The following is a 19,334-nucleotide window of genomic DNA, read 5'->3' on the forward strand; positions in this document are numbered from 1 at the left end:
AGATATTTGTGTATGATTTACATGCAATTTACATATAAAGACTTGATTTTTAAGGTCTTTCCTAATTCAAAGTCCTATGACATTATGATCTCTAATATTTCTGCCACTAGATTGTCATCCCATTCAAGGAAACATTATTTTGTCCCCAAATCTCAGTTCCTATTGCCCTTGCCCTAGACCAGATTCCCACTAGTCATTCTTGGAAAGAATCACGAAATTAGGATTTCTGAGCAGAAAGACAGACAGACCAAGAGAAAGAGAGAAAGAGACAGACAGAGAGACAGAAAGAGTTAATTTAGAACTTAGAATGTCAGAGTTGGGAGGGTCTTACAACACAGCATGTTAGCACTAGAAAAAAGATGACTTTGTTCAACCCTTTGATTTTAAAAAAGAATGACGAAAAGCCAAGAGAGATTAAATCCAGCTAAAATATGGCTTTGTCATTTCACTCTCTTTCATGACTCCTCAATAAATCTGTAACTTTTTAAAACTGTATTTTATTTTTCCCCAATTACATGTAAAACCAATTTTAATATATTTTTAAAAGTTTTGAGCTCCAAATTATCTACCTTCTTCCTACTCTCCGTCCCTTACTCCCTCCCACTCTTCTTCTCCCTGAGACAGTAAGCAATCTGATATAAATTTTACATGTGCAATCATGCAAAACATTTTTCCATATTAGTCATTTTGTGGAAGAGCTCCCAAAAGGGAAAAAAGAAGAAAAAGTAGAAAGTGAAATATAGTATATTTCAATCTGCATTCAGATCCCATCAGTTCTTTCTCAGAAGGCAGATAGTATTTTTCATTTTGAGTCCCTGGTATTGTCCTAGGTATTGCTGAGAATAACTAGGTCATTCACAGTTGTTTGTCAAAAAATTATTGCTGTCCCTGTGGTTCTTCTGGTTCTGCTCACTTCACTTTGTATCAGTTCTTATAAGGCTTTCCAGACTTTTTCAAAATCATCCTGCTTGTCATTTCTTGTTGCATGATAGTATTCTATCACAATCATATACTACAACTTATTCAGTCATTCCCCAATTGATGGGTATCCCCTCAATTTCTAAGTCTTTGCTACCACACAAAAAAATGCAATAAATATCTTGTACAAATAAGTTCTTTTCCCCTTTTAAAAAATATAAAAATTGGGGATAAAGACTTATTAGTGATATTGATGGATCAAAGGGTATGTACAGTTTTAGAGCCCTTTGAGCATAGTTCCAAACTGCTCTCCAGAATGGTTGGATCAGATCGAAACTCTACCAACAAACAGCACATTAATGCCCCAATTTTTCTGCATCCCCTCCAACATTTATCATTTTCTTCTTCTGTCATATCTAATTTTTTCTGCCAATCTAATAAGTGTGAGGTGGTACCTCAGAGTTGTTTTAATTTGCATTTCTCTAATCAAGAGTGATTTAGAACATTTTGTCACATGAGCATAGATGGCTTTGTAAATCTGTTACCTCTTTAACTTGACATTCAAGTTGAAAATTGGCCACTTCACTATTTATATAAACAGACCACACACATGGATACTTTCTAATTTTTGTTCACACCATTCCCCATTACTTCCAAAAAATGCCCTTCCTCCTCATTTCTACGTCTCCAAATCTCACTCCTCTTTCATCGCCTAACTTGAGTCCCACCTCCTCCAGGAAGTATCTCTTGGACCAGGATGATTCCTGCCCACTTCAGATTCTTAGAATTTCACACTCTTCCAGGTACCTCTGGTACTTGAAGTCAGAACCAAGAAATTTTATGCTTAATTCCATTCTCATTTGCATTATTTGAAATTGTTCCCTGGGTGTGATTCTCATTACCCCCACCAAAATATGAGCTCTTTCAGGGTCAGGGCCCCCTGACTGCCTCTCTTTCTCCCCCATCACTGTGTAGATCAGTATAGGACTGGGTACTTTAAAGTTAAGGACCTATTCCATCTAAAAAACTCCCATAGGCTTATGAGAAAGAACACTATCCACATTCAGAGAAAGAACTGTGAGAATAGAAACATAAAAGAAAAACATATGATTGAACATGTGGTTCGATAGGGATATGATTGGCGATATAGACTCTAAATGATCACTCAATTACAAATAATAATATGGAAATAGGTCTTGATCAATGATGCATGTAAAACCCAGTGGAATTGTGTAATGGCTATGGGAGCAGGGAGGGAGGAGGAGAGGGAAAGAACATGATTCATGTAACCATGGAAAAAAATAGTCTAAATTAATTAATTAAATAAAATCTTTTAAGTAAAAAATAAAATTAATTACTTAATTAAATTTAAAAAACCCAATAACCCAGGGCTTAGATCATAACCTGAAAATTCGCTGTGAAATAAGCTTGTGAGTGAGGGTGTGTTCCATGTGTCTGCATGCTCCATCCTGTCTTCCCCATATATCTGACCTCTGTATGTGTTATAAGGCCACTGACATCTCTAAAAGGCATATGTCCCCTTTTTGTTTCTGTGTTCTTTTCCTTACATGGAGAGCATTTTTACAAATAGGGCTTTCTGAATATGCAATGGCTTGCTTTAATAGATAATGAGTTTTCATTTACTCGAGATCTTAAACAGAACCTGGAAGATCCTTTGTTAGAGAGTATATAGAAGAATATCCTAGATGGGCAGGGAAGAAGGAGGTTAAAAGACTGTCAGCCCCCAAGTCTTATAATTATTTGGATCCTCAATTTACCCTTCTCTTCTAGCTCTGAGACTCTGGACTATCTTCATGTGCATATCTACCTCCTGTGTGTTACAACAGTAACACACAGGGCTATTCAGGCCCCTCAATAATACTAACATTCCTTCAAAAGGTATTTTCCATGGATTTTCACAGATGTGGAATAGTGGAGACAGGACTAGCTGGCTTAGAAAAAGGAAGGAAATGAAACAGTGTGGTATTATGGAAAGAACCCTGAACTGAACATCAGGAAGCCTGAGTGGGAGTATCAGACCCTGCCTTGCTTTTCACCTTAGTTTTCTCACCTGTAAAATGAAGAGATTGAACTGGATGCTGTAAAAGGCACCTGATAGTTATACCATTTGATATTCTAGCATTCTACTCTCTTTGTTTTAGGTTTAAATGGCTCTTTTTTTATATCATTCTATGCTTTCTAAGTTTTTCCCAGATCTAACATTCTATGTTCTAAAATTCTACTTTCAATATAATATTCTACTATAATATTATTCCTAATATAGTATTCATTGTTCTAAGGCACCAGCCAGTTCTGACATTGTATTCTAAATCCCTTCCTATCTCTGACATTTTGTGTTTAAGGTCTCTCCCAGCTCTGGCATTTTCTGTTCTAAGATCCCTCCCAGCTCTGATATTCTCTATTCTAAGATCTCTCCCAACTCTGACATTTTCTGTTCTAAGGTCTCTCCCAGCTCTGGCATTTTCTGTTCTAAGATGTCTCCCAGCTCTGACATTTTGTGTTCTAAGGTCCCTCCCAGCTCTGGCATTTTCTGTTCTAAGATCCCTCCCAGCTCTGGCATTTTCTGTTCTAAGGTCTTTCCCAGCTCTGACATCCTGTGTCCTCAGGTTCCTGTGTCCCTGCTAGTTCTAACCCTGCACAGTGGCCCCATGACTCCCAGTGCCTGTTCTATCATGTGACCTCCCCCCCACCCCCCTTCCTCCCCAGGATTCTCTGCCTCCTGCTCTGTGGGAGGAAAGGAGGGGCAGGAGGAGGTGGTCTCTCAGCTCTCTCTGGCTCAGCTCCTCTGTTCCCTGTTCTAAAGGCCTTTGGGCTCTGAGATTCTGAGATTTTCTCCTTAGGCTTCTTCCTGTCTCCCCCACCCCTAACCCAGCCTGCCTTCCACCTAGGCCGGCTTCTGGAATTAATGACCCCGTAGTCCTCATTTCCTGTCACTGGGGACTGGGGACCGGGACAGGAGGTGGCTCTGAGACAGAGGGGAGGCTGGGACCAGCCACACAGCCTCCCATTGTTTCAAGGCCCTTATCTTCGGAAGTCTCATCTGTATCTACCTGCCAGGCCCCGGAGCTAGGACCCTGGACCTAAGGCCACGGGTCCCCTTCCTGTTCCTAAACTTAGAAACAGAATGAACACGGGACAGAGGCTGACTGGGGTTCAGTCTGGGGCTAAGGACAAGGAGATGTCTGGCGTTGGGGTCCAGGCTCAGTCTGGGGGTGACCAGCAGCCTGAGTTTGTGACAGAGGCCTCAGCTCAGGCTGGGGATGGGATTGAGGCTCAGTCTGTGTCCCTCACTGGGGCTAGGGCTGGGGTAAGAGCTCAGGCTCCAGCTAAGGCCAGTGGTCAGTTTAAGACTGGGACCAGGCCTCAGGCTTTGACTAGAGCCAGTCCTAAGCCCACAGTTAGGGTTAGGGCTCCGTCTGGGGATAATACAGTGAGGGTTCCTGGAGCCAACATCCAGGGTCAGTCTGAAACCAGACTCAGGTCTCATTCTGGGGCTGAGCTTAGATCTCAGTCTGGGGATGAGGCCACAGCCCAGGTTTTGGTTGGGGTCAGAGGTCAGTCTGGGGTCGAGGGCGGGTCTCAGGCCATAGCCAATTTCAGGCCTCAGTTTGAGAATGGAGTCAGGGATCTGTCTAGGCTCAGGGTCAAGCCTCAGTCTGGGATCCACATCAGTTATAAGGATGAGGCTAGGGACAAGAATCATTCTGGGCCTTGTGTCAAAGATCAATATGGAGTCAAGGTTCAGCCCACAGACAGGGTCAGGGCTCAGTCTCTAACTGGAATCAGGCCTCACTCTGTGGTACAGGCTCAGCCTAAAGTCGGAGTTAAGGCCCAATCTGGAGTCAAGGCTCAGTCTGGGGATAAAGCTCACTCCGGGGACAGGGCTCAGCCTGAGGTCAGGGCCCAATCTAGGGCCAAGGCCCAATCTTGTGTTGGGGCCTCATCTGGGGAAAGGACTCCGTTTGGAAGCAAGATTCAGTCCAATGTTGGGGCCAGGGCTCAATCTGGGGTCAGGGCTCATTCTGGGGCTGGGGCTCAGGCTGCAGTCAGGGCTCAATCTGAAGGCAAGATTCAGTCTAGTTATAGAGTTTTGGTTCAGTCTGGGAGCAAAACTCCATCTTATGCTGAGATAAAGCCCGAGTCTACGAATAAGATTCAGTCTAAAGTTGGGATCAAATGTCCTTCTGGGGTCAAGGTTCATTCTGATGTCAGAGTCAGGATTCAGTCTAATGTTGGGATTGAGTCCCGTTCTGGGGTTAGAGCTCATTCTGAAGTTAAAGCTCAGTCTAATGTGGGTGTCAGTCCTCAGGCTGAAGTCAGTGCTCAATCTGGGGCTCCCTCTGTGCCCAGAGATAGATCTCCCTCTGAAATCAGGGCTCAGTCTCTGGCTGGAGTCAGTGTTCAATCTGGGGCTCCCTCTGTGCCCAGAGATAGATCTCCCTCTGAAGTCAGGGCTCAGTCTCTGGCTGGAGTCAGTGTTCAATCTGGGGCTCCCTCTGTGCCCAGAGATAGATCTCCCTCTGAAGTCAGGGCTCAGTCTCCGGCTGGAGTCAGTGTTCAATCTGGGGCTCCCTCTGTGCCCAGAGATAGATCTCCCTCTGAAGTCAGGGCTCAGTCTCTGGCTGGAGTCAGTGTTCAATCTGGGGCTCCCTCTGTGCCCAGAGATAGATCTCCCTCTGAAGTCAGGGCTCAGTCTCGGGCTGGAGTCAGTGTTCAATCTGGGGCTCCCTCTGTGCCCAGAGATAGATCTCCCTCTGAGGTCAGGGCTCAGTCTCTGGCTGGAATCAGTGTTCAGTCTGGGGCTCCCTATGTGCCCAGAATTAGGTCTCGTTCTGAGGTCAGGGCTCAGTCTCTGGCTGGAGTCAGCATTCAACCTGGGGCTCCCTCTGGGCCCAGAGTTAGATCTCATTCTGAAGTCAGGGCTCAGTCTCTGGCTGGAGTCAGCATTCAATCTGGGGTTCCCTCTGTGCCTAAAGATAGATCTCGCTCTGAAGTCAGGGCTCAGTCTCTGACTAGAGTAGATGTTCAATCAGGGGTTCCCTCTGTGCCAAGAGTTAGGTCTCACTCTGAAGTCAGGGCTCTGTCTCTTATTGGAGTCAATGCTCAATCTGGGGCTCCCTCTGTGCCCAGAATTAGGTCTCGCTCTGAAGTCAGGGCTCAGTCTCTGTCTAGAGTCGATGTTCAATCTGAGGTACCCTCTGTGCCCAGAATTAGGTCTCAGTCTCTGACTGGAGTCAGTGTTCAATCTGGGGCTCCTTCAGTGCCAAGAGTTAGATCTCACTCTGAGGTCAGGACTTCGTCTCTTATTGGAGTCAATGCTCAATCTGGGGTTCCCTCTGTACCCAGAATTAGGTCTCGGTCTCTGACTGGGGTCAGTGTTCAATCTGGGGTTCCCTCTGTGCCAAGAGTTAGGTCCCACTCTGAGGTCAGGGCTCCGTCTCTTATTGGAGTCAATGCTCAATCTGGGGCTCCCTCTGTACCCAGAATTAGGTCTCAGTCTCTGACTGGAGTCAGTGTTCAATCTGTGCCTAGAGTTAGGTCTTACTCTGAGATCAGGGCTCAGTCTCTGACTAGAGTCAATGTTCAAACTGGGGTTCCCTCTGTGCCCAGAATTAGGTCTCAGTCTCTGACTGGAGTCAGTGTTCAATCTGGGGTTCCCTCGGTGCCCAGAGTTAGGTCGCACTCTGAGATCAGGGCTCAGTCTCTGACTGGAGTCAATGTTCAAACTGGGGTTCCCTCTGTGCCCAGAATTAGGTCTCAGTCTCTGACTGGAGTCAGTGTTCAATCTGGGGTTCCCTCGGTGCCCAGAGTTAGGTCGCACTCTGAGATCAGGGCTCAGTCTCTGACTGGAGTCAATGTTCAATCTGGGGTTTCCTCTGTGCCAAGAGTTAGGTCTCACTCTAAGATCAGGGCTCAGTCTCTGACTGGAATCAATGTTCAATCTGGGGTTCCCTCGGTGCCAAGAGTTAGGTCTCACTCTGAAGTCAGGGCTCAGTCTCTGACTAGAACCAGTGTTCAATCTGGGGCTCCCTCTGTGCCCAGAATTAGGTCTCGCTCTGAAGTCAGGGCTCAGTCTCTGTCTAGAGTCGATGTTCAATCTGAGGCACCCTCTGTGCCCAGAATTAGGCCTCGGTCTCTGGCTGGAATCAGTGTTCAATCTGGGGTTCCCTCTGGGCCCAGAGATAGATCTCCCTCTGAGGTCAGAGCTCAGTCTCTGACTGGAGTCAGTGTTCAATCTGAGGCACCCTCTGTGCCCAGAATTAGGCCTCGGTCTCTGGCTGGAATCAGTGTTCAATCTGGGGTTCCCTCTGGGCCCAGAATTAGATCCCGCTCTGAGGTCAGAGCTCAGTCTCTGACTGGAGTCAGTGTTCAATCTGGGGCTCCCTCTGTGGCCAGAATTAGGTCTCGTTCTGAAGTTAGGGCTCAGTCTCCCACTGGAGTCAGTGTTCAATCTGGGGTTCCCTCTGTGCCCAGAATTAGATCTCGCTCTGAGGTCAGAGCTCCATCTCTGACTAGAGTCAGTGTTCAATCTGGGGCTCCCTCTGGGCCTAGAGTTAGGTCTCGCTCTGAAGTCAGGGCTCAATCTCTGACTGGAGTCAGTGTTCAATCTGGGGTTCCCTCTGTACCCAGAATTAGGTCTCCCTCTGCAGTCAGGGCTCAGTCTCTGGCTCGAGTTAATGTTCAATCTGGGATTCCCTCTGGGCCCAGAATTAGATCTCGCTCTGAGGTCAGAGCTCAGTCTCTGACTAGAACCAGTGTTCAATCTGGGGTTCCCTCTGTGCCCAGAATTAGGTCTCGCTCTGAAGTCAGGGCTCAGTCTCTGACAAGGGTCAGTGTTCCATCTGGGGCTCCCTCTATGCCTAGAATTAGGTCTTGCTTTGAAGTCAGGGCTCAGTCTCTGGCTGGAGTCAGTGTTCAATCTGGGGTTCCCTCTGTGCCTAGATTTAGATCTCACTCTGAGGGGGCTCCATGTCTGACTAGAGTCAGTGTTCGGTCTGGGCTTCCCTCTGTGCCTAGATTTAGATCTCACTCTGAGGGGGCTCCATCTCTTGCTGGAGTCAGTGTTTGGTCTGGGGTTCCCTTTGTGCCTAGAGTTAGGTCTCACTCTGAGGGGGCTCCATCTCTTGCTGGAGTCAGTGTTCGGTCTGGGCTTCCCTCTGTGCCTAGAGTTAGGTCTCACTCTGAGGGGGCTCCATCTCTTGCTGGAGTCAGTGTTTGGTCTGGGGTTCCCTTTGTGCCTAGAGTTAGGTCTCACTCTGAGGGGGCTCCGTCTCTGGCTGGAGTCAATATTCAATCTAGGGCTCCCTCTATGCCTAGAATTAGGTCTCACTCTGCGGTCAGGGCTTCATCTCTTGCTGGAGTCAGTATTCAATCTGGGGCTCCCTCTGTGCCTAGAATTAGGTCTTACTCTGAGGTCAGAGGTCATTCTATGATGAAAGTCAATGCCCAATCTGGTGTTCATGTTGGGGCTCCTTCTGTACTTGGAGTCAGGCCTCGGACCCAGGGCAGGGCTCATTCTTTGATGGGAGACAGTGCTTGGTCTGGGATTCAGACTAGGGTTCAGTCTGGGCCCAGGGTCCAGTCTCAGGCCCTGACCAGGACCTGTTCTTTGACTGAAGTCAGTCCTCATTCTGGGATTCATCTTGAGAAGAAGTTTGTGACCAAGGCCAAGGCTCAAACCAATCTCAAAGATCACTCTGGGGCTGAGACTAAGGAGCAATCTGTGCTGGAGATCCAGGATCAGTCTGGATTGACGGCTTTATCTATGACTGGAACTGGTTCTCAGCCTGAAGCCGGGTTGGGGGTTCCATCTATGACTGAGGCCAAGAATCAGCCTGAGAAAGATATCAGAGCTCAATCAGAAGCCAGTTCTAGGGCTCAGTCTGAAGTTAGGACTCAGCCTAGAACCCTGGCTAATGTTCAGCCTAAAGAAAGGGTCAAGGCTCAGTATGGGCTCAAGGTCCAGGCTCAATCTGAAGTCAGGACTCCGCCTAGAACCCTAGGTAGGACTCAGTTTAGAAAAGGAGTCAGGGCTCAGTCTGGAGCTAAGGTCAGGACAAAGTCTGGGCCCAGTGTCAAGTCTGGGTTCAGAGTGAAAACTAAACCTGCAGTTGGCATCAGAGCTCAGCCTGGGAAAGAAGTTAAGGAAAAATCTAAAGACAAATCTAGAGCTCAGTCTGGTTTCAGGGTCAGTAATAAATCTGAGGTAGGGAACGGGGTTCAGTATGGGGCTAGAGTGAAGGGTCAGTCTGGGGCTGGGGTGAAAACTCCTTCTGGGGCTAGAGTCAGGGCTCAGACTGGAACTGGGGTCAGAATTCAGTCTGTGGGTGGGGTGAGGGATCAGTCTATGGGTGGGGTGAGGGATCAGTCTATGGGTGGGGTGAGGGGTCAGTCTGTGAGTGGGGTGAAGGGTCAGTCTGTGGGTAGGGTGAGAGGTCAGTCTGGGGATGGGGTCAGAACTCATTCTGGGACTGGGGTGAGGGGTCAGTCTGTGGGTGGTGTGAGGGGTCAGTCTGGGGATGGGGTCAGAACTCATTCTGGGGCTGGGGTGAGGGGTCAGTCTGTGGGTGGGGTAAGGGGTCAGTCTGGGGATGGGGTAAGGGATCAGTTTGTAGGTGGGGTTAGGGGTAAGTCTGTGGGTGGGATGAGGGATCAGTCTGAGGCTGGGATCAGAACTCAGACTGGGGCTCAGTCTGTGGATAGGGTGAGGAGTCAATCTGGGGCTGGAGTCAGGGCTCAGTCTGGGGCTTGGATGAGGGGTCAGTCTGTGGGTGGAGTGAAGGGTCAGTCTAGGGCTGGAATCAGAACTCAGACCGGGGCTGGAGTGAGGGGTCAGTTTGTGGGTGGGGTGAGGGGTCAATCTGGGGATAGGGCCAGAATTAAGACTGGGGCTGGGGTGAAAGCTCAGTCTGGGGCCAGAGTCAGGGCTCAGACTGGCACTGGGGTGAGGGATCAGTCTGTGGGTGGGGTGAGGGGTCATTCTGTGGCTGGAGTGAGGGCTCAGTCTGTGACTGGGATGAGGGCTCAGTCTGTGGCTGGGGAGAAGGCTCAGTCTGTGGCTGGGGTGAGGGCTCAGTCTGTGGCTGGGGTGAGGGTTCAGTCTGTGTCTGGGGTGAGGGGTCAGTCTGTGGCTAGGGTGAGGGGTCAGTCTGGGGATGGGGTGAGAGGTCAGTCTGTGGCTGGGGTGAGGGGTCAGTCTGTGGCTGGGGTGAAGAATAAGTCTGTGGCTGGGGTGAGAGCTCAGTTTGGGGCTGGGGAGAAGGCTCATTCTGGGACTGGGGTCAGACCTAAGATTGGGGTTGGGATGAGGGGTAAATCTGTGGTTGGAGTGAGGTCTCAGTCTGTGGTTGGAGTGAGGTCTCAGTCTGTGGCTGGGGAGAGGGCTCAGTCTGTGGCTGGGGAGAGGGCTCAGTCTGTGGCTGGGGAGAGGGTTCCGTCTGTGGCTGGGGAGAGGGTTCCGTCTGTGGCTGGGATCAGACCTAAGACTAGGGCTGGGGTGAGGGCTCAGTCTGGGGCTGGGGTCAGACCTAAAACTGGGGCTGGGGTGAGGGCTCAGTCTGTGGCTGGGGAGAGGGTTCAGTCTGTGGCTGGGATGAAGGGTAAATCTGTGACTGGAGTGAGGGCTCAGTCTGTGGCTGGGATGAGGGGTCAGTCTGTGCCTGGGTTGAGGGTTCAGTCTGTGGTTGGGATGAGGGGTCAGTCTGTGACTGGGGAGAGGGCTCTGTCTGTGGCTGGGGTCAGAGCTAAGACTAGGGCTGGGGTGAAGGCTCAGTCTGTGGCTGGGTTCAGAGCTAAGACTGGGGCTGGGTTGAGGGCTCAGTCTGTGGCTGGGGAGAGGGCTCAGTCTGGGGCTGAGGAGAGGGTTCCGTCTGTGGCTGGGGAGAGGGTTATGTCTGTGGCTGGGGAGAGGGCTCAGTCTGTGGCTGGGGAGAGGGCTCAGTCTGGGGCTGAGGAGAAGGTTCCGTCTGTGGCTGGGGAGAGGGTTATGTCTGTGGCTGGGGAGAGGGTTATGTCTGTGGCTGGGGAGAGGGCTCAGTCTGTGGCTGGGGAGAGGGCTCAGTCTGGGGCTGAGGAGAAGGTTCCGTCTGTGGCTGAGGAGAAGGTTCCGTCTGTGGCTGGGGAGAGGGTTATGTCTGTGGCTGGGGAGAGGGCTCAGTCTGTGGCTGGGGAGAGGGCTCAGTCTGTGCCTGGGGAGAGGGCTCAGTCTGTGGCTGGGGAGAGGGCTCAGTCTGTGGCTGGGGAGAGGGCTCAGTCTGTGGCTGGGGAGAGGGCTCAGTCTGTGCCTGGGGAGAGGGCTCAGTCTGTGGCTGGGGAGAGGGCTCAGTCTGTGGCTGGGGAGAGGGCTCAGTCTGTGGCTGGGGAGAGGGCTCAGTCTGTGGCTGGGGAGAGGGCTCAGTCTGTGGTTGGAGTGAGGTCTCAGTCTGTGGCTGGGGAGAGGGCTCAGTCTGTGGCTGGGGAGAGGGCTCAGTCTGTGGCTGGGGAGAGGGCTCAGTCTGTGCCTGGGGAGAGGGTTATGTCTGTGGCTGGGGAGAGGGCTCAGTCTGTGGCTGGGGAGAGGGCTCAGTCTGTGGCTGGGGAGAGGGCTCAGTCTGTGGCTGGGGAGAGGGCTCAGTCTGTGGCTGGGGAGAGGGCTCAGTCTGTGGCTGGGGAGAGGGCTCAGTCTGTGCCTGGGGAGAGGGCTCAGTCTGTGGCTGGGGAGAGGGCTCAGTCTGTGCCTGGGGAGAGGGTTATGTCTGTGGCTGGGGAGAGGGCTCAGTCTGTGGCTGGGGAGAGGGCTCAGTCTGTGGCTGGGGAGAGGGCTCAGTCTGTGGCTGGGGAGAGGGCTCAGTCTGTGGCTGGGGAGAGGGCTCAGTCTGTGGCTGGGGAGAGGGCTCAGTCTGTGGCTGGGGAGAGGGCTCAGTCTGTGGCTGGGGAGAGGGCTCAGTCTGTGCCTGGGGAGAGGGTTATGTCTGTGGCTGGGGAGAGGGCTCAGTCTGTGCCTGGGGAGAGGGCTCAGTCTGTGCCTGGGGAGAGGGTTATGTCTGTGGCTGGGGAGAGGGCTCAGTCTGTGGCTGGGGAGAGGGCTCAGTCTGTGGCTGGGGAGAGGGCTCAGTCTGTGGCTGGGGAGAGGGCTCAGTCTGTGCCTGGGGAAAGGGCTCAGTCTGTGGCTGAGGAGAGTCATTCTGTGGCTGGGGAGAGCCAATCTGTGGCTAGGGAGAGGGCTCAGTCTGTGACTGGGGAGAGGGCTCAGTCTGTGGCTGGGGTCAGACCTAAGACTGGGACTGGGGTGTAAGCTTAGTCTGGGGCTGGAGTCAGGGCTCAGATAAGTCAGGTTTTAACCTGAAGAAACTCACATTGGAGCCAGTTCCACGACTCAGTCTGGGGTCAGGGACAGAACTTGGTTCATGACTGATTTTAGAGCTCAGCCTGGGGCTGGAGTCAGGGTTCAACCTAGAGAAAAGCTCAGGGCTTATTCTGGGACTGAGGTCAGGGTTCAGCCTGGAGATGGAGCCAGAGTTCACTCTGGCTGCAGGGCCAGTGGTCAGTCTCATGTTGGGGTCAAGACACAGTTTGGAGTCAGGGCTCAGTCTGAGAATAGATTCAAAGCTTTCTCTGGGTCTAGGGTCAGAGTTCCATCTGATGTCAGGAGAAATAAACAGATTAGGAACTGGGTAAACATAGGATCATAGAATTAGAACTAGAAGAGACCCTGGGAAAGGGATAAGGGGTAACTAATCTAATCTCTTTGTTTTATTGTTATTCTTTACTTATGCATTCATCTGTTTTTGTCTCTTCATTCATTTAACTGATTGATTGACTGATTTCTTCTGATCTGGCTATCTGTGGTATAGTCCTATGATCACATCACTGTTGCTTCTCTGACTGTTGACCTTCATTAAAATGCATTCATTTTTTCCCTACCTTTGGTTCTGTGCTTTTTTTTTAATCTTTTTGGTATACAATACTACCTCATTCTCCCCTTCCCACTTCACCCCAACATCTTTCTTTCTCCCTCCTTTACCCTTTTTCCTTTTAAATAAGTTATATCCATATAATATGTACATATATACACGTATAGAATGTTTACCACCAGAAAATGTACTAAAAATAGAAAACACAACAGACACAATCTATATATACATATCTGTTTGCCTGATGATGCTTTCTATGGTGTAGAGGAGGAAAGGGAGGGGCTAAGATCCTAGAAATAAATTCTATTCATTACATTTTTTAAAAAGCTATATCATTTCAGGGTCCCATTTTAGTTATGAGTCTCATCTCACCTATGAGTCACTCATCTGAGTGACGCTTTATGAGGTCATATTTGCCTCCTTACAAATCTCTGTTTCACCCTATTTTTTACTCACATTTTAGGAATTTGCATAGACAGCCAAAGCCACAGGTTTTGAGGCTGTCTTTTTTTCTCAGATAATAACTCCAGTTCATTATCCATCTTCTTTTCTGCTATTCTTTCATCTACTTCACAGGATTGTGACAAGGATGAAATAACATATGTAAAAGCATCTTGTAAATCTTAAAATGATATATAAATACTAGCTATCATTTCTATTCCCAGGCAGCAAGATGGCTCAGTGATCAAACTCTGGACCTGAATTCAAATCTAGTCTTAGACATTAGCTGTGTGATCCTGAGCAAGCCAATTTTCTCAGCTAAAGAGTGTGAATAATAATAGCATCTCCCAGGGCTGTTGTGAGGATAAAATGAGATTTATAAAGTACTTTGCAAACCTCAGAGTGCTATATAATTGCTAGCTATTATTATTGTTCCAGTTATTCCCATTAACTGTAAGTAGTTCTCTCCTTCTCTGACCCTTTTTAATATAAATAAATCTAAATCAGATTTGCAAGACTTAGTCCTTCTTAGTTGTACTTTGTCCTAGATCCAGAGCACATTTTGTCACTCATCAAGAAAGCATTTAAGTTCTTCCTATGTGCCAGTCACTATGCTAAGGGCTGGAACTACAAAGAAGGGGCGGGAGGAAGATCCCTGTCCTCAAGGAGCTAAAATTCTAATAGAAAATATTGCAAAACTTGTACATATAAGACATAAACAGTATAAAGAAAAGGTAATCTCATGGAGATAGTACTAATGTGGGAAAGAGGGAAACTAGATGGAATTAACTGTCCCCCTCAGACACTATCTTCTTGGCCAGATGCTGACTTCCCAAATCCTCATTCTCTTATGAATCCTCTACCAATAATCAGCAGAAGTGATGAAAATGCCACCTTTGCCCCTAACATCTTCAGTTTCTTCCCTAGAGCTTCATAATACCTAAGAATGCTTTCCAGGTTCCATCTAGAAGTTATAGGTCACACATAAATCAACAGTGATGGATAGGTAACAGCTTTTATCTTTACAAGTCTCAAAAGTCTTGTTAAAAAAGTCTCACCTTATCTTGGACACATGCTCTTGCATTCTCTCAAGTCTTTCCTCTCAACCCAATTTAGAAAGGGAAAAAAAAGTTCCTTTTTTGTTGGTTAAGATTTAGAGCCAGGCCTAGAGATAAGAGGCCCTGGGTTCAAATCTGACCTAAGACACTTTCTAGCTATGTGACAGTGGGCAAGTCACTTAATCCCTTTTGCCTAGTCCTTACCACTCTTCTGCCTTAGAACCAATACATGCTATTAATTCTAAGATAGAATGTAAGGGTTAAAAAAAAAACAAATAAGAGCAGAAGAAAAAAATAAGGGTGGAGGAAATGAGAGCTAGGAAAGCAAGTTATGAAAAAGAATTGATGGTTTAGAACCAGAAGCACAAAAACTTGCTCAATAAAATAATTCCTTAAAAATTAGAATTGGCCAAATAGAAACTAATGAATCCTTGAGATATGAAAAAATAATAAAGCAAAGTCAAAAAACTGAAAAAATAGAAGAAAATATAAAGTATCTCATAAGAAAAACAACTGACCCAGAAAAAAGATTTAGAGAAATCATTTAAGAATCATTTACCTAAAAACCATGAATTAAACAAAAAGCCCACATTTTAAGAAATCATACAAGAACATCGCCCAGATATCTTCAAATCAGAGAGCAAAGTAGAAATTGGAAAAAATCCATCTTTACTTCCTAGAAGAAACTTCAAATGGAATATATCCAGGGATATTATAAACAGCTCAAGAAAAAATTCCTCAAGTAGCCAGAAAGAAGAAATTCAGGTACCAAGGAGCTATAGTCAAGATCATACAAGATTTAGCAGCCACAACTATAAAGAAGCTAAGAGTTTGGAATATGCTAGTCCAGAAGGCAAAGGATCTAGGCTTACAAACAAGAATAATTTACCCAGAAAAACTGAGCATAATCCTTCTGGGGCAGAAGGAGGATAGAATTTTCAAGAACTTCCAAGCATTCTTGATGAAAAGACTATATCTGAGTAGGAAAATTAACTTATAAATATAATAGCCAAGAGAAGCATAAAAAGGTAAACATGAGCAAGCAATCATAAGGGAATAAACAAGGTTAAATTGTTTACATTCTTATTTTGAAAGATGATACATGTGATCTCTCAGAACTCTACCATCAGAGGGCACAGAGCTTAATTATACTGAGGGACTAAGAGTGATTCTGTTGTTTGGATGATCTTGAAAAAGGAATGGAAAAATTAGGGGAGAAAAAACATATTTGAAAGGAGGGGGGAAGAAAAGGAAAATGGGGGAAGTGGTCCTTCCAAATGAGGTTTGCAAGTAGAATTCTATTCGGTAAGGAGGGGTAAGTAGTGTGAGGAGCAGGCGATGCTGAATTTCATTCTAATCAAAGAAGGGAAGAATATACTTACACATAGAATTGGGTACAGAAATACTTCTTAGACAGAGGAATAAAAAGGAAAAGGGTTAAGGGAAAGTGGGATAAGAGAGATGGTAATTAAGGGAGGGCTTAGTCAGAAACAAACCTAACTTTCTTAAACCCTTACCTTCTGTCTTAGAATCAATAGTTTATTGGTTCCAAGAAACAATGGTAAAGTCTAGGCAATGGGGGTTAAATAACTTGCCCTGGAATCACACAGCTTGGAAGTGTCTGAGGCCATATTTGACCTAGGACTTCCCAATTCTAGGCCTGGCTCTCTGTCTACTGAGCCACCTAGCTGTCCCCAAAACTAACTCTTAAAGATGGGTCTAAAGGAAAAAGAGAAGAAAACGTGAAAGAGAATAGTATGGAAAGAAATATATAACTAATTATCATAACAGGAAATATGAATGTATTGAAATCATCCATAAAACAAAAGAGGATAGCAAAATTGATTACAAATAAGAATCCCAAAATAGGTTATAAGCAGCACCCTTGAAACAGAAACACACACAGAGTTCAAATAAGGGGCTAGAATAGAATCTATTATGTTTCAACTGAAGTAGAAAAAGCAAGAATAACAATCATAATCTTGGACAAAAGCAACAGCAAAAACAAACCTATGAGGGAAATTTGCTAAAAGTTTACACAATGAATTAATAACATATATATGGATTTATATCAAATGTCATAGTATTTAAATTATTAAAGGAAAAGTTAAGTGAATTAAAGGGAGTAAAAGGCAGTAAAACTATAAAGGTGGGGGACTTCAATTCATTACTTCAATTCTCAAATCTCAAATCTCAAAAATCCAGCAAAACAAACAAACAAACAACCTGAATAGTATTTTAGAAAAGTTATATACTGTCTGAGGGAAATTTATCCTCCCCCCTTTCTGGGGTTGCACAGGTAACATCATCTCCTGTTGACTATCTGCATACCTGGCATCAGCCTGAACGTGACCCTGAAAGCTAGGACAGGAGAAGGGGAGCCAGGAGGTCATAAAAAGGGTTAAGCTGGAAGTTGGTACTCTGTCTCTGGTGCTCTGCCTATAAACTTCTTTGCTGGGATATGCTGGAGGAGCCACATGAAAAAGTTAGATTAGGGCCCCTTTTCTATCTCTCTCTCGTCTTCTACCTATTCAAATAATCCTAATAAATGTTATTAGAATATAAGGACCTATATGATAGCCCTCTAGCTAATATTGAGTGTCTCAGCCTTCTATATCACTTTCACAAAAATTGTATATGCACAAAACCCTCACAAATGCAGAAAAATTAAATGAATTATTTACCAATTGTAATAACATTACATTTAATATATAACTTGTAAAGCAAAGATTAAACTAAATTCCATAAACCTAAAAAATGGATGAGACAAAGGACAAATCAGTAAAACAATACATAATTTCATTAAAAGTAATGACAGCAATGAGCTAATATACCAAAATTTGTGGGATACAGTCAAAGCAGTACATGGGGAGAAATTTATATTTGTAAATGCTTTCTCACTAAAAGAAAAAAAGAATAGAACAATGAATTAAGGCAGGCAACTAAAAAAAACTCCTAGAAAACCAACAAATTAACCTTTCCCTACCAGTTAAATAACAAAATGGAAATTCTAAAAGTTAACCAAAAGATTGACAAAATTAGAAACAAAAACTATTTAATTAATAAATAAACCTTGGTGATAGTTCTAAGAAAAAAGACAAAGAGCCAAAATAGCAGAGAAGAAACAGGGACTCATCTGATTTCTACCAAATTACCCCCTAAAAAGCAATGATATGAAACCTCAAAATGAATTCTGGAGCAGCATAACCCACAAGACAAGGTGTAGTAGTTTTTCATCCCCAAACAGAAGGCCAGCAAGAGGGATCTAGTGCACCAAGGTGGAAGTAGAGTGAAGCCCAGAACAGGCCCCATCCAGGCATTAGGCCTTGAGTACAACTGAAGCAACAGCCAAGGCTTCCGGAAGTCTCAGTCACAGATGATAAGGGGGCTTGGACAACTGCTCAGAAGGAGATAACAGGGGTCCCTTTGCTGGCTCTGGGTGCAAAACTTTTGTCCCATTGCCTATACATAGCACCAGGCAGCAGTGCTGGGGCACAGTCAAAAGATGAGGAGGAGCACCAGCATATACCAGCACTTGCAGCCACAGGAGAGCAGGGAATTCTGGTCACAGTTCCAAGGGCTAAAAGAATGTTTGGGGTTATTCATAGACCAGAACACAGGCTGGGAGAGTATTAAACACACCTCTCCTAACATCATACCACCATGGAAGAACTGAGAGCAGTTAGATTCTCAGGGCCAGCTCTGAAGGATGCACAAAGAACCTGAAACTTGGAACAGTGCTCCCTTCATTGCAGTTACAGTCTCTCTAATAAGGGCTTCATTTCTCAAATACATAGAGAAATGAGTAGAATATATAAGAATATAAGGCATTCCCCAATAGATAAATGGTCAAAGGATATGAACAAGTAGTTCTCAGATAAAGTAAAGCTCTCTATAGTCATGCAAAAACTGCTCTAAATCACTATTATTTAGAGAAAAGAAAATCAAACCAACTCTGAAGTGCTACTCCACACCTATCAGATTGGCTATTATGACAGAAAAGGAAAATGATAAAACTTGAAGGGAGATATTGGAAATCTGGGACACAAATACATTGTTGGGGGAGTTGTGAACTGATTAATCATTCAGGAGAACAATTTGGACCTATGACTCACAGGGCTATAAAAAAGTACATACCCTTTGATCCATCAATACCATTACTAGGTTTGTATCCCAAAAAGATTAAGAGAGAGAGAGAGAGAGAGAGAGAGAGAGAGAGAGAGAGAGAGAGAGAGAGAGAGAGAGAGAGAGAGAGAGATCTATATGTGCAAAAATATTTAAAGCAGCTCTTTTTAGGGGGGAAAAGATTTGGAAAGTGAGGGGATAGCCATCAATTAGGAAATGACTGAGTAGGTTACAGTATATGACTATAATGGAATACTATTGTGCTGTAAAAAATGACAAGCAAGAGGAGCTCAGAAAAATCTGGAAAATCTTACATGAATTGAAGCAGAGTGAAATAAGTAGAACCAAAAGAACATTGTACAGTGACAGGAATACTTTACAATGAACAACTATAAACAATTTAGCTATTCTCAGCAACACAATGATCCAAAACTATCCCAAAGGACTCATGATAAAAAAAAAATGCCATCTGCTTCCAAACAAGATTCTAAATACAGACCAAACTTTTTTCACTTGCTTAATTTTATTTCTTATTTGAGTTTTCTTCCACAAACAGATTAATATGGAAAAAATATTTTACATGATTGCATATGTAAAGTCTATATGAGATTGCTTACTATTTCAAGGAGACTAAGGAGTTGAAAGTGAGGGAGAAAGAGAGGGAGAGAATTCAAGACTGAAAATTCTTTGAAAAATGTTGGAAACTATTTTTACATGTAATTGGGGAAAATGTTAAATTAAATAAGAAAGATGACATTAGATAATATGATAAGAAAAAGAACAGCAAAGGAAATTAATAAATATTGGAGGGGGTGTGGCAAAATTGGGACACTAATGCATTGCTGGTAGAGTTGTGAATTGATTTGACCATTCTGGAAGG

The 19,334-nt window shown here is 45.6% G+C and overlaps 1 protein-coding gene across 1 annotated transcript; it reads left to right on the top strand.

The window, feature by feature from the left end:
* Window positions 1–3,631: 3,631 nt before the first annotated feature.
* On the top strand, window positions 3,632–12,211 carry LOC107652282 (serine/arginine repetitive matrix protein 2-like). Its single transcript, XM_056826134.1, has 2 exons — window positions 3,632–9,271; window positions 10,760–12,211. The coding sequence occupies exons 1-2, from the start codon at window positions 4,064–4,066 to the stop codon at window positions 12,209–12,211; spliced, it is 6,660 nt and encodes a 2,219-aa protein (XP_056682112.1). The 5' UTR covers window positions 3,632–4,063.
* Window positions 12,212–19,334: the final 7,123 nt, after the last annotated feature.

The sequence above is a fragment of the Monodelphis domestica genome, chromosome 4, assembly GCF_027887165.1.
Source record: "Monodelphis domestica isolate mMonDom1 chromosome 4, mMonDom1.pri, whole genome shotgun sequence".
NCBI lineage: Eukaryota > Metazoa > Chordata > Mammalia > Didelphimorphia > Didelphidae > Monodelphis > Monodelphis domestica.

Excerpts from the sequence above, each read along its gene's own strand:
- LOC107652282 (XM_056826134.1), top strand. The coding sequence starts at position 4,064 with ATGAACACGGGACAGAGGCTGACTGGGGTTCAGTCTGGGGCTAAGGAC. Across the intron at positions 9,272-10,759 it reads GAATTCAGTCTGTGGGTGGG|TCTGTGGCTGGGGAGAGGGC; the intron begins GTGAGGGATCAG and ends TTGAGGGCTCAG.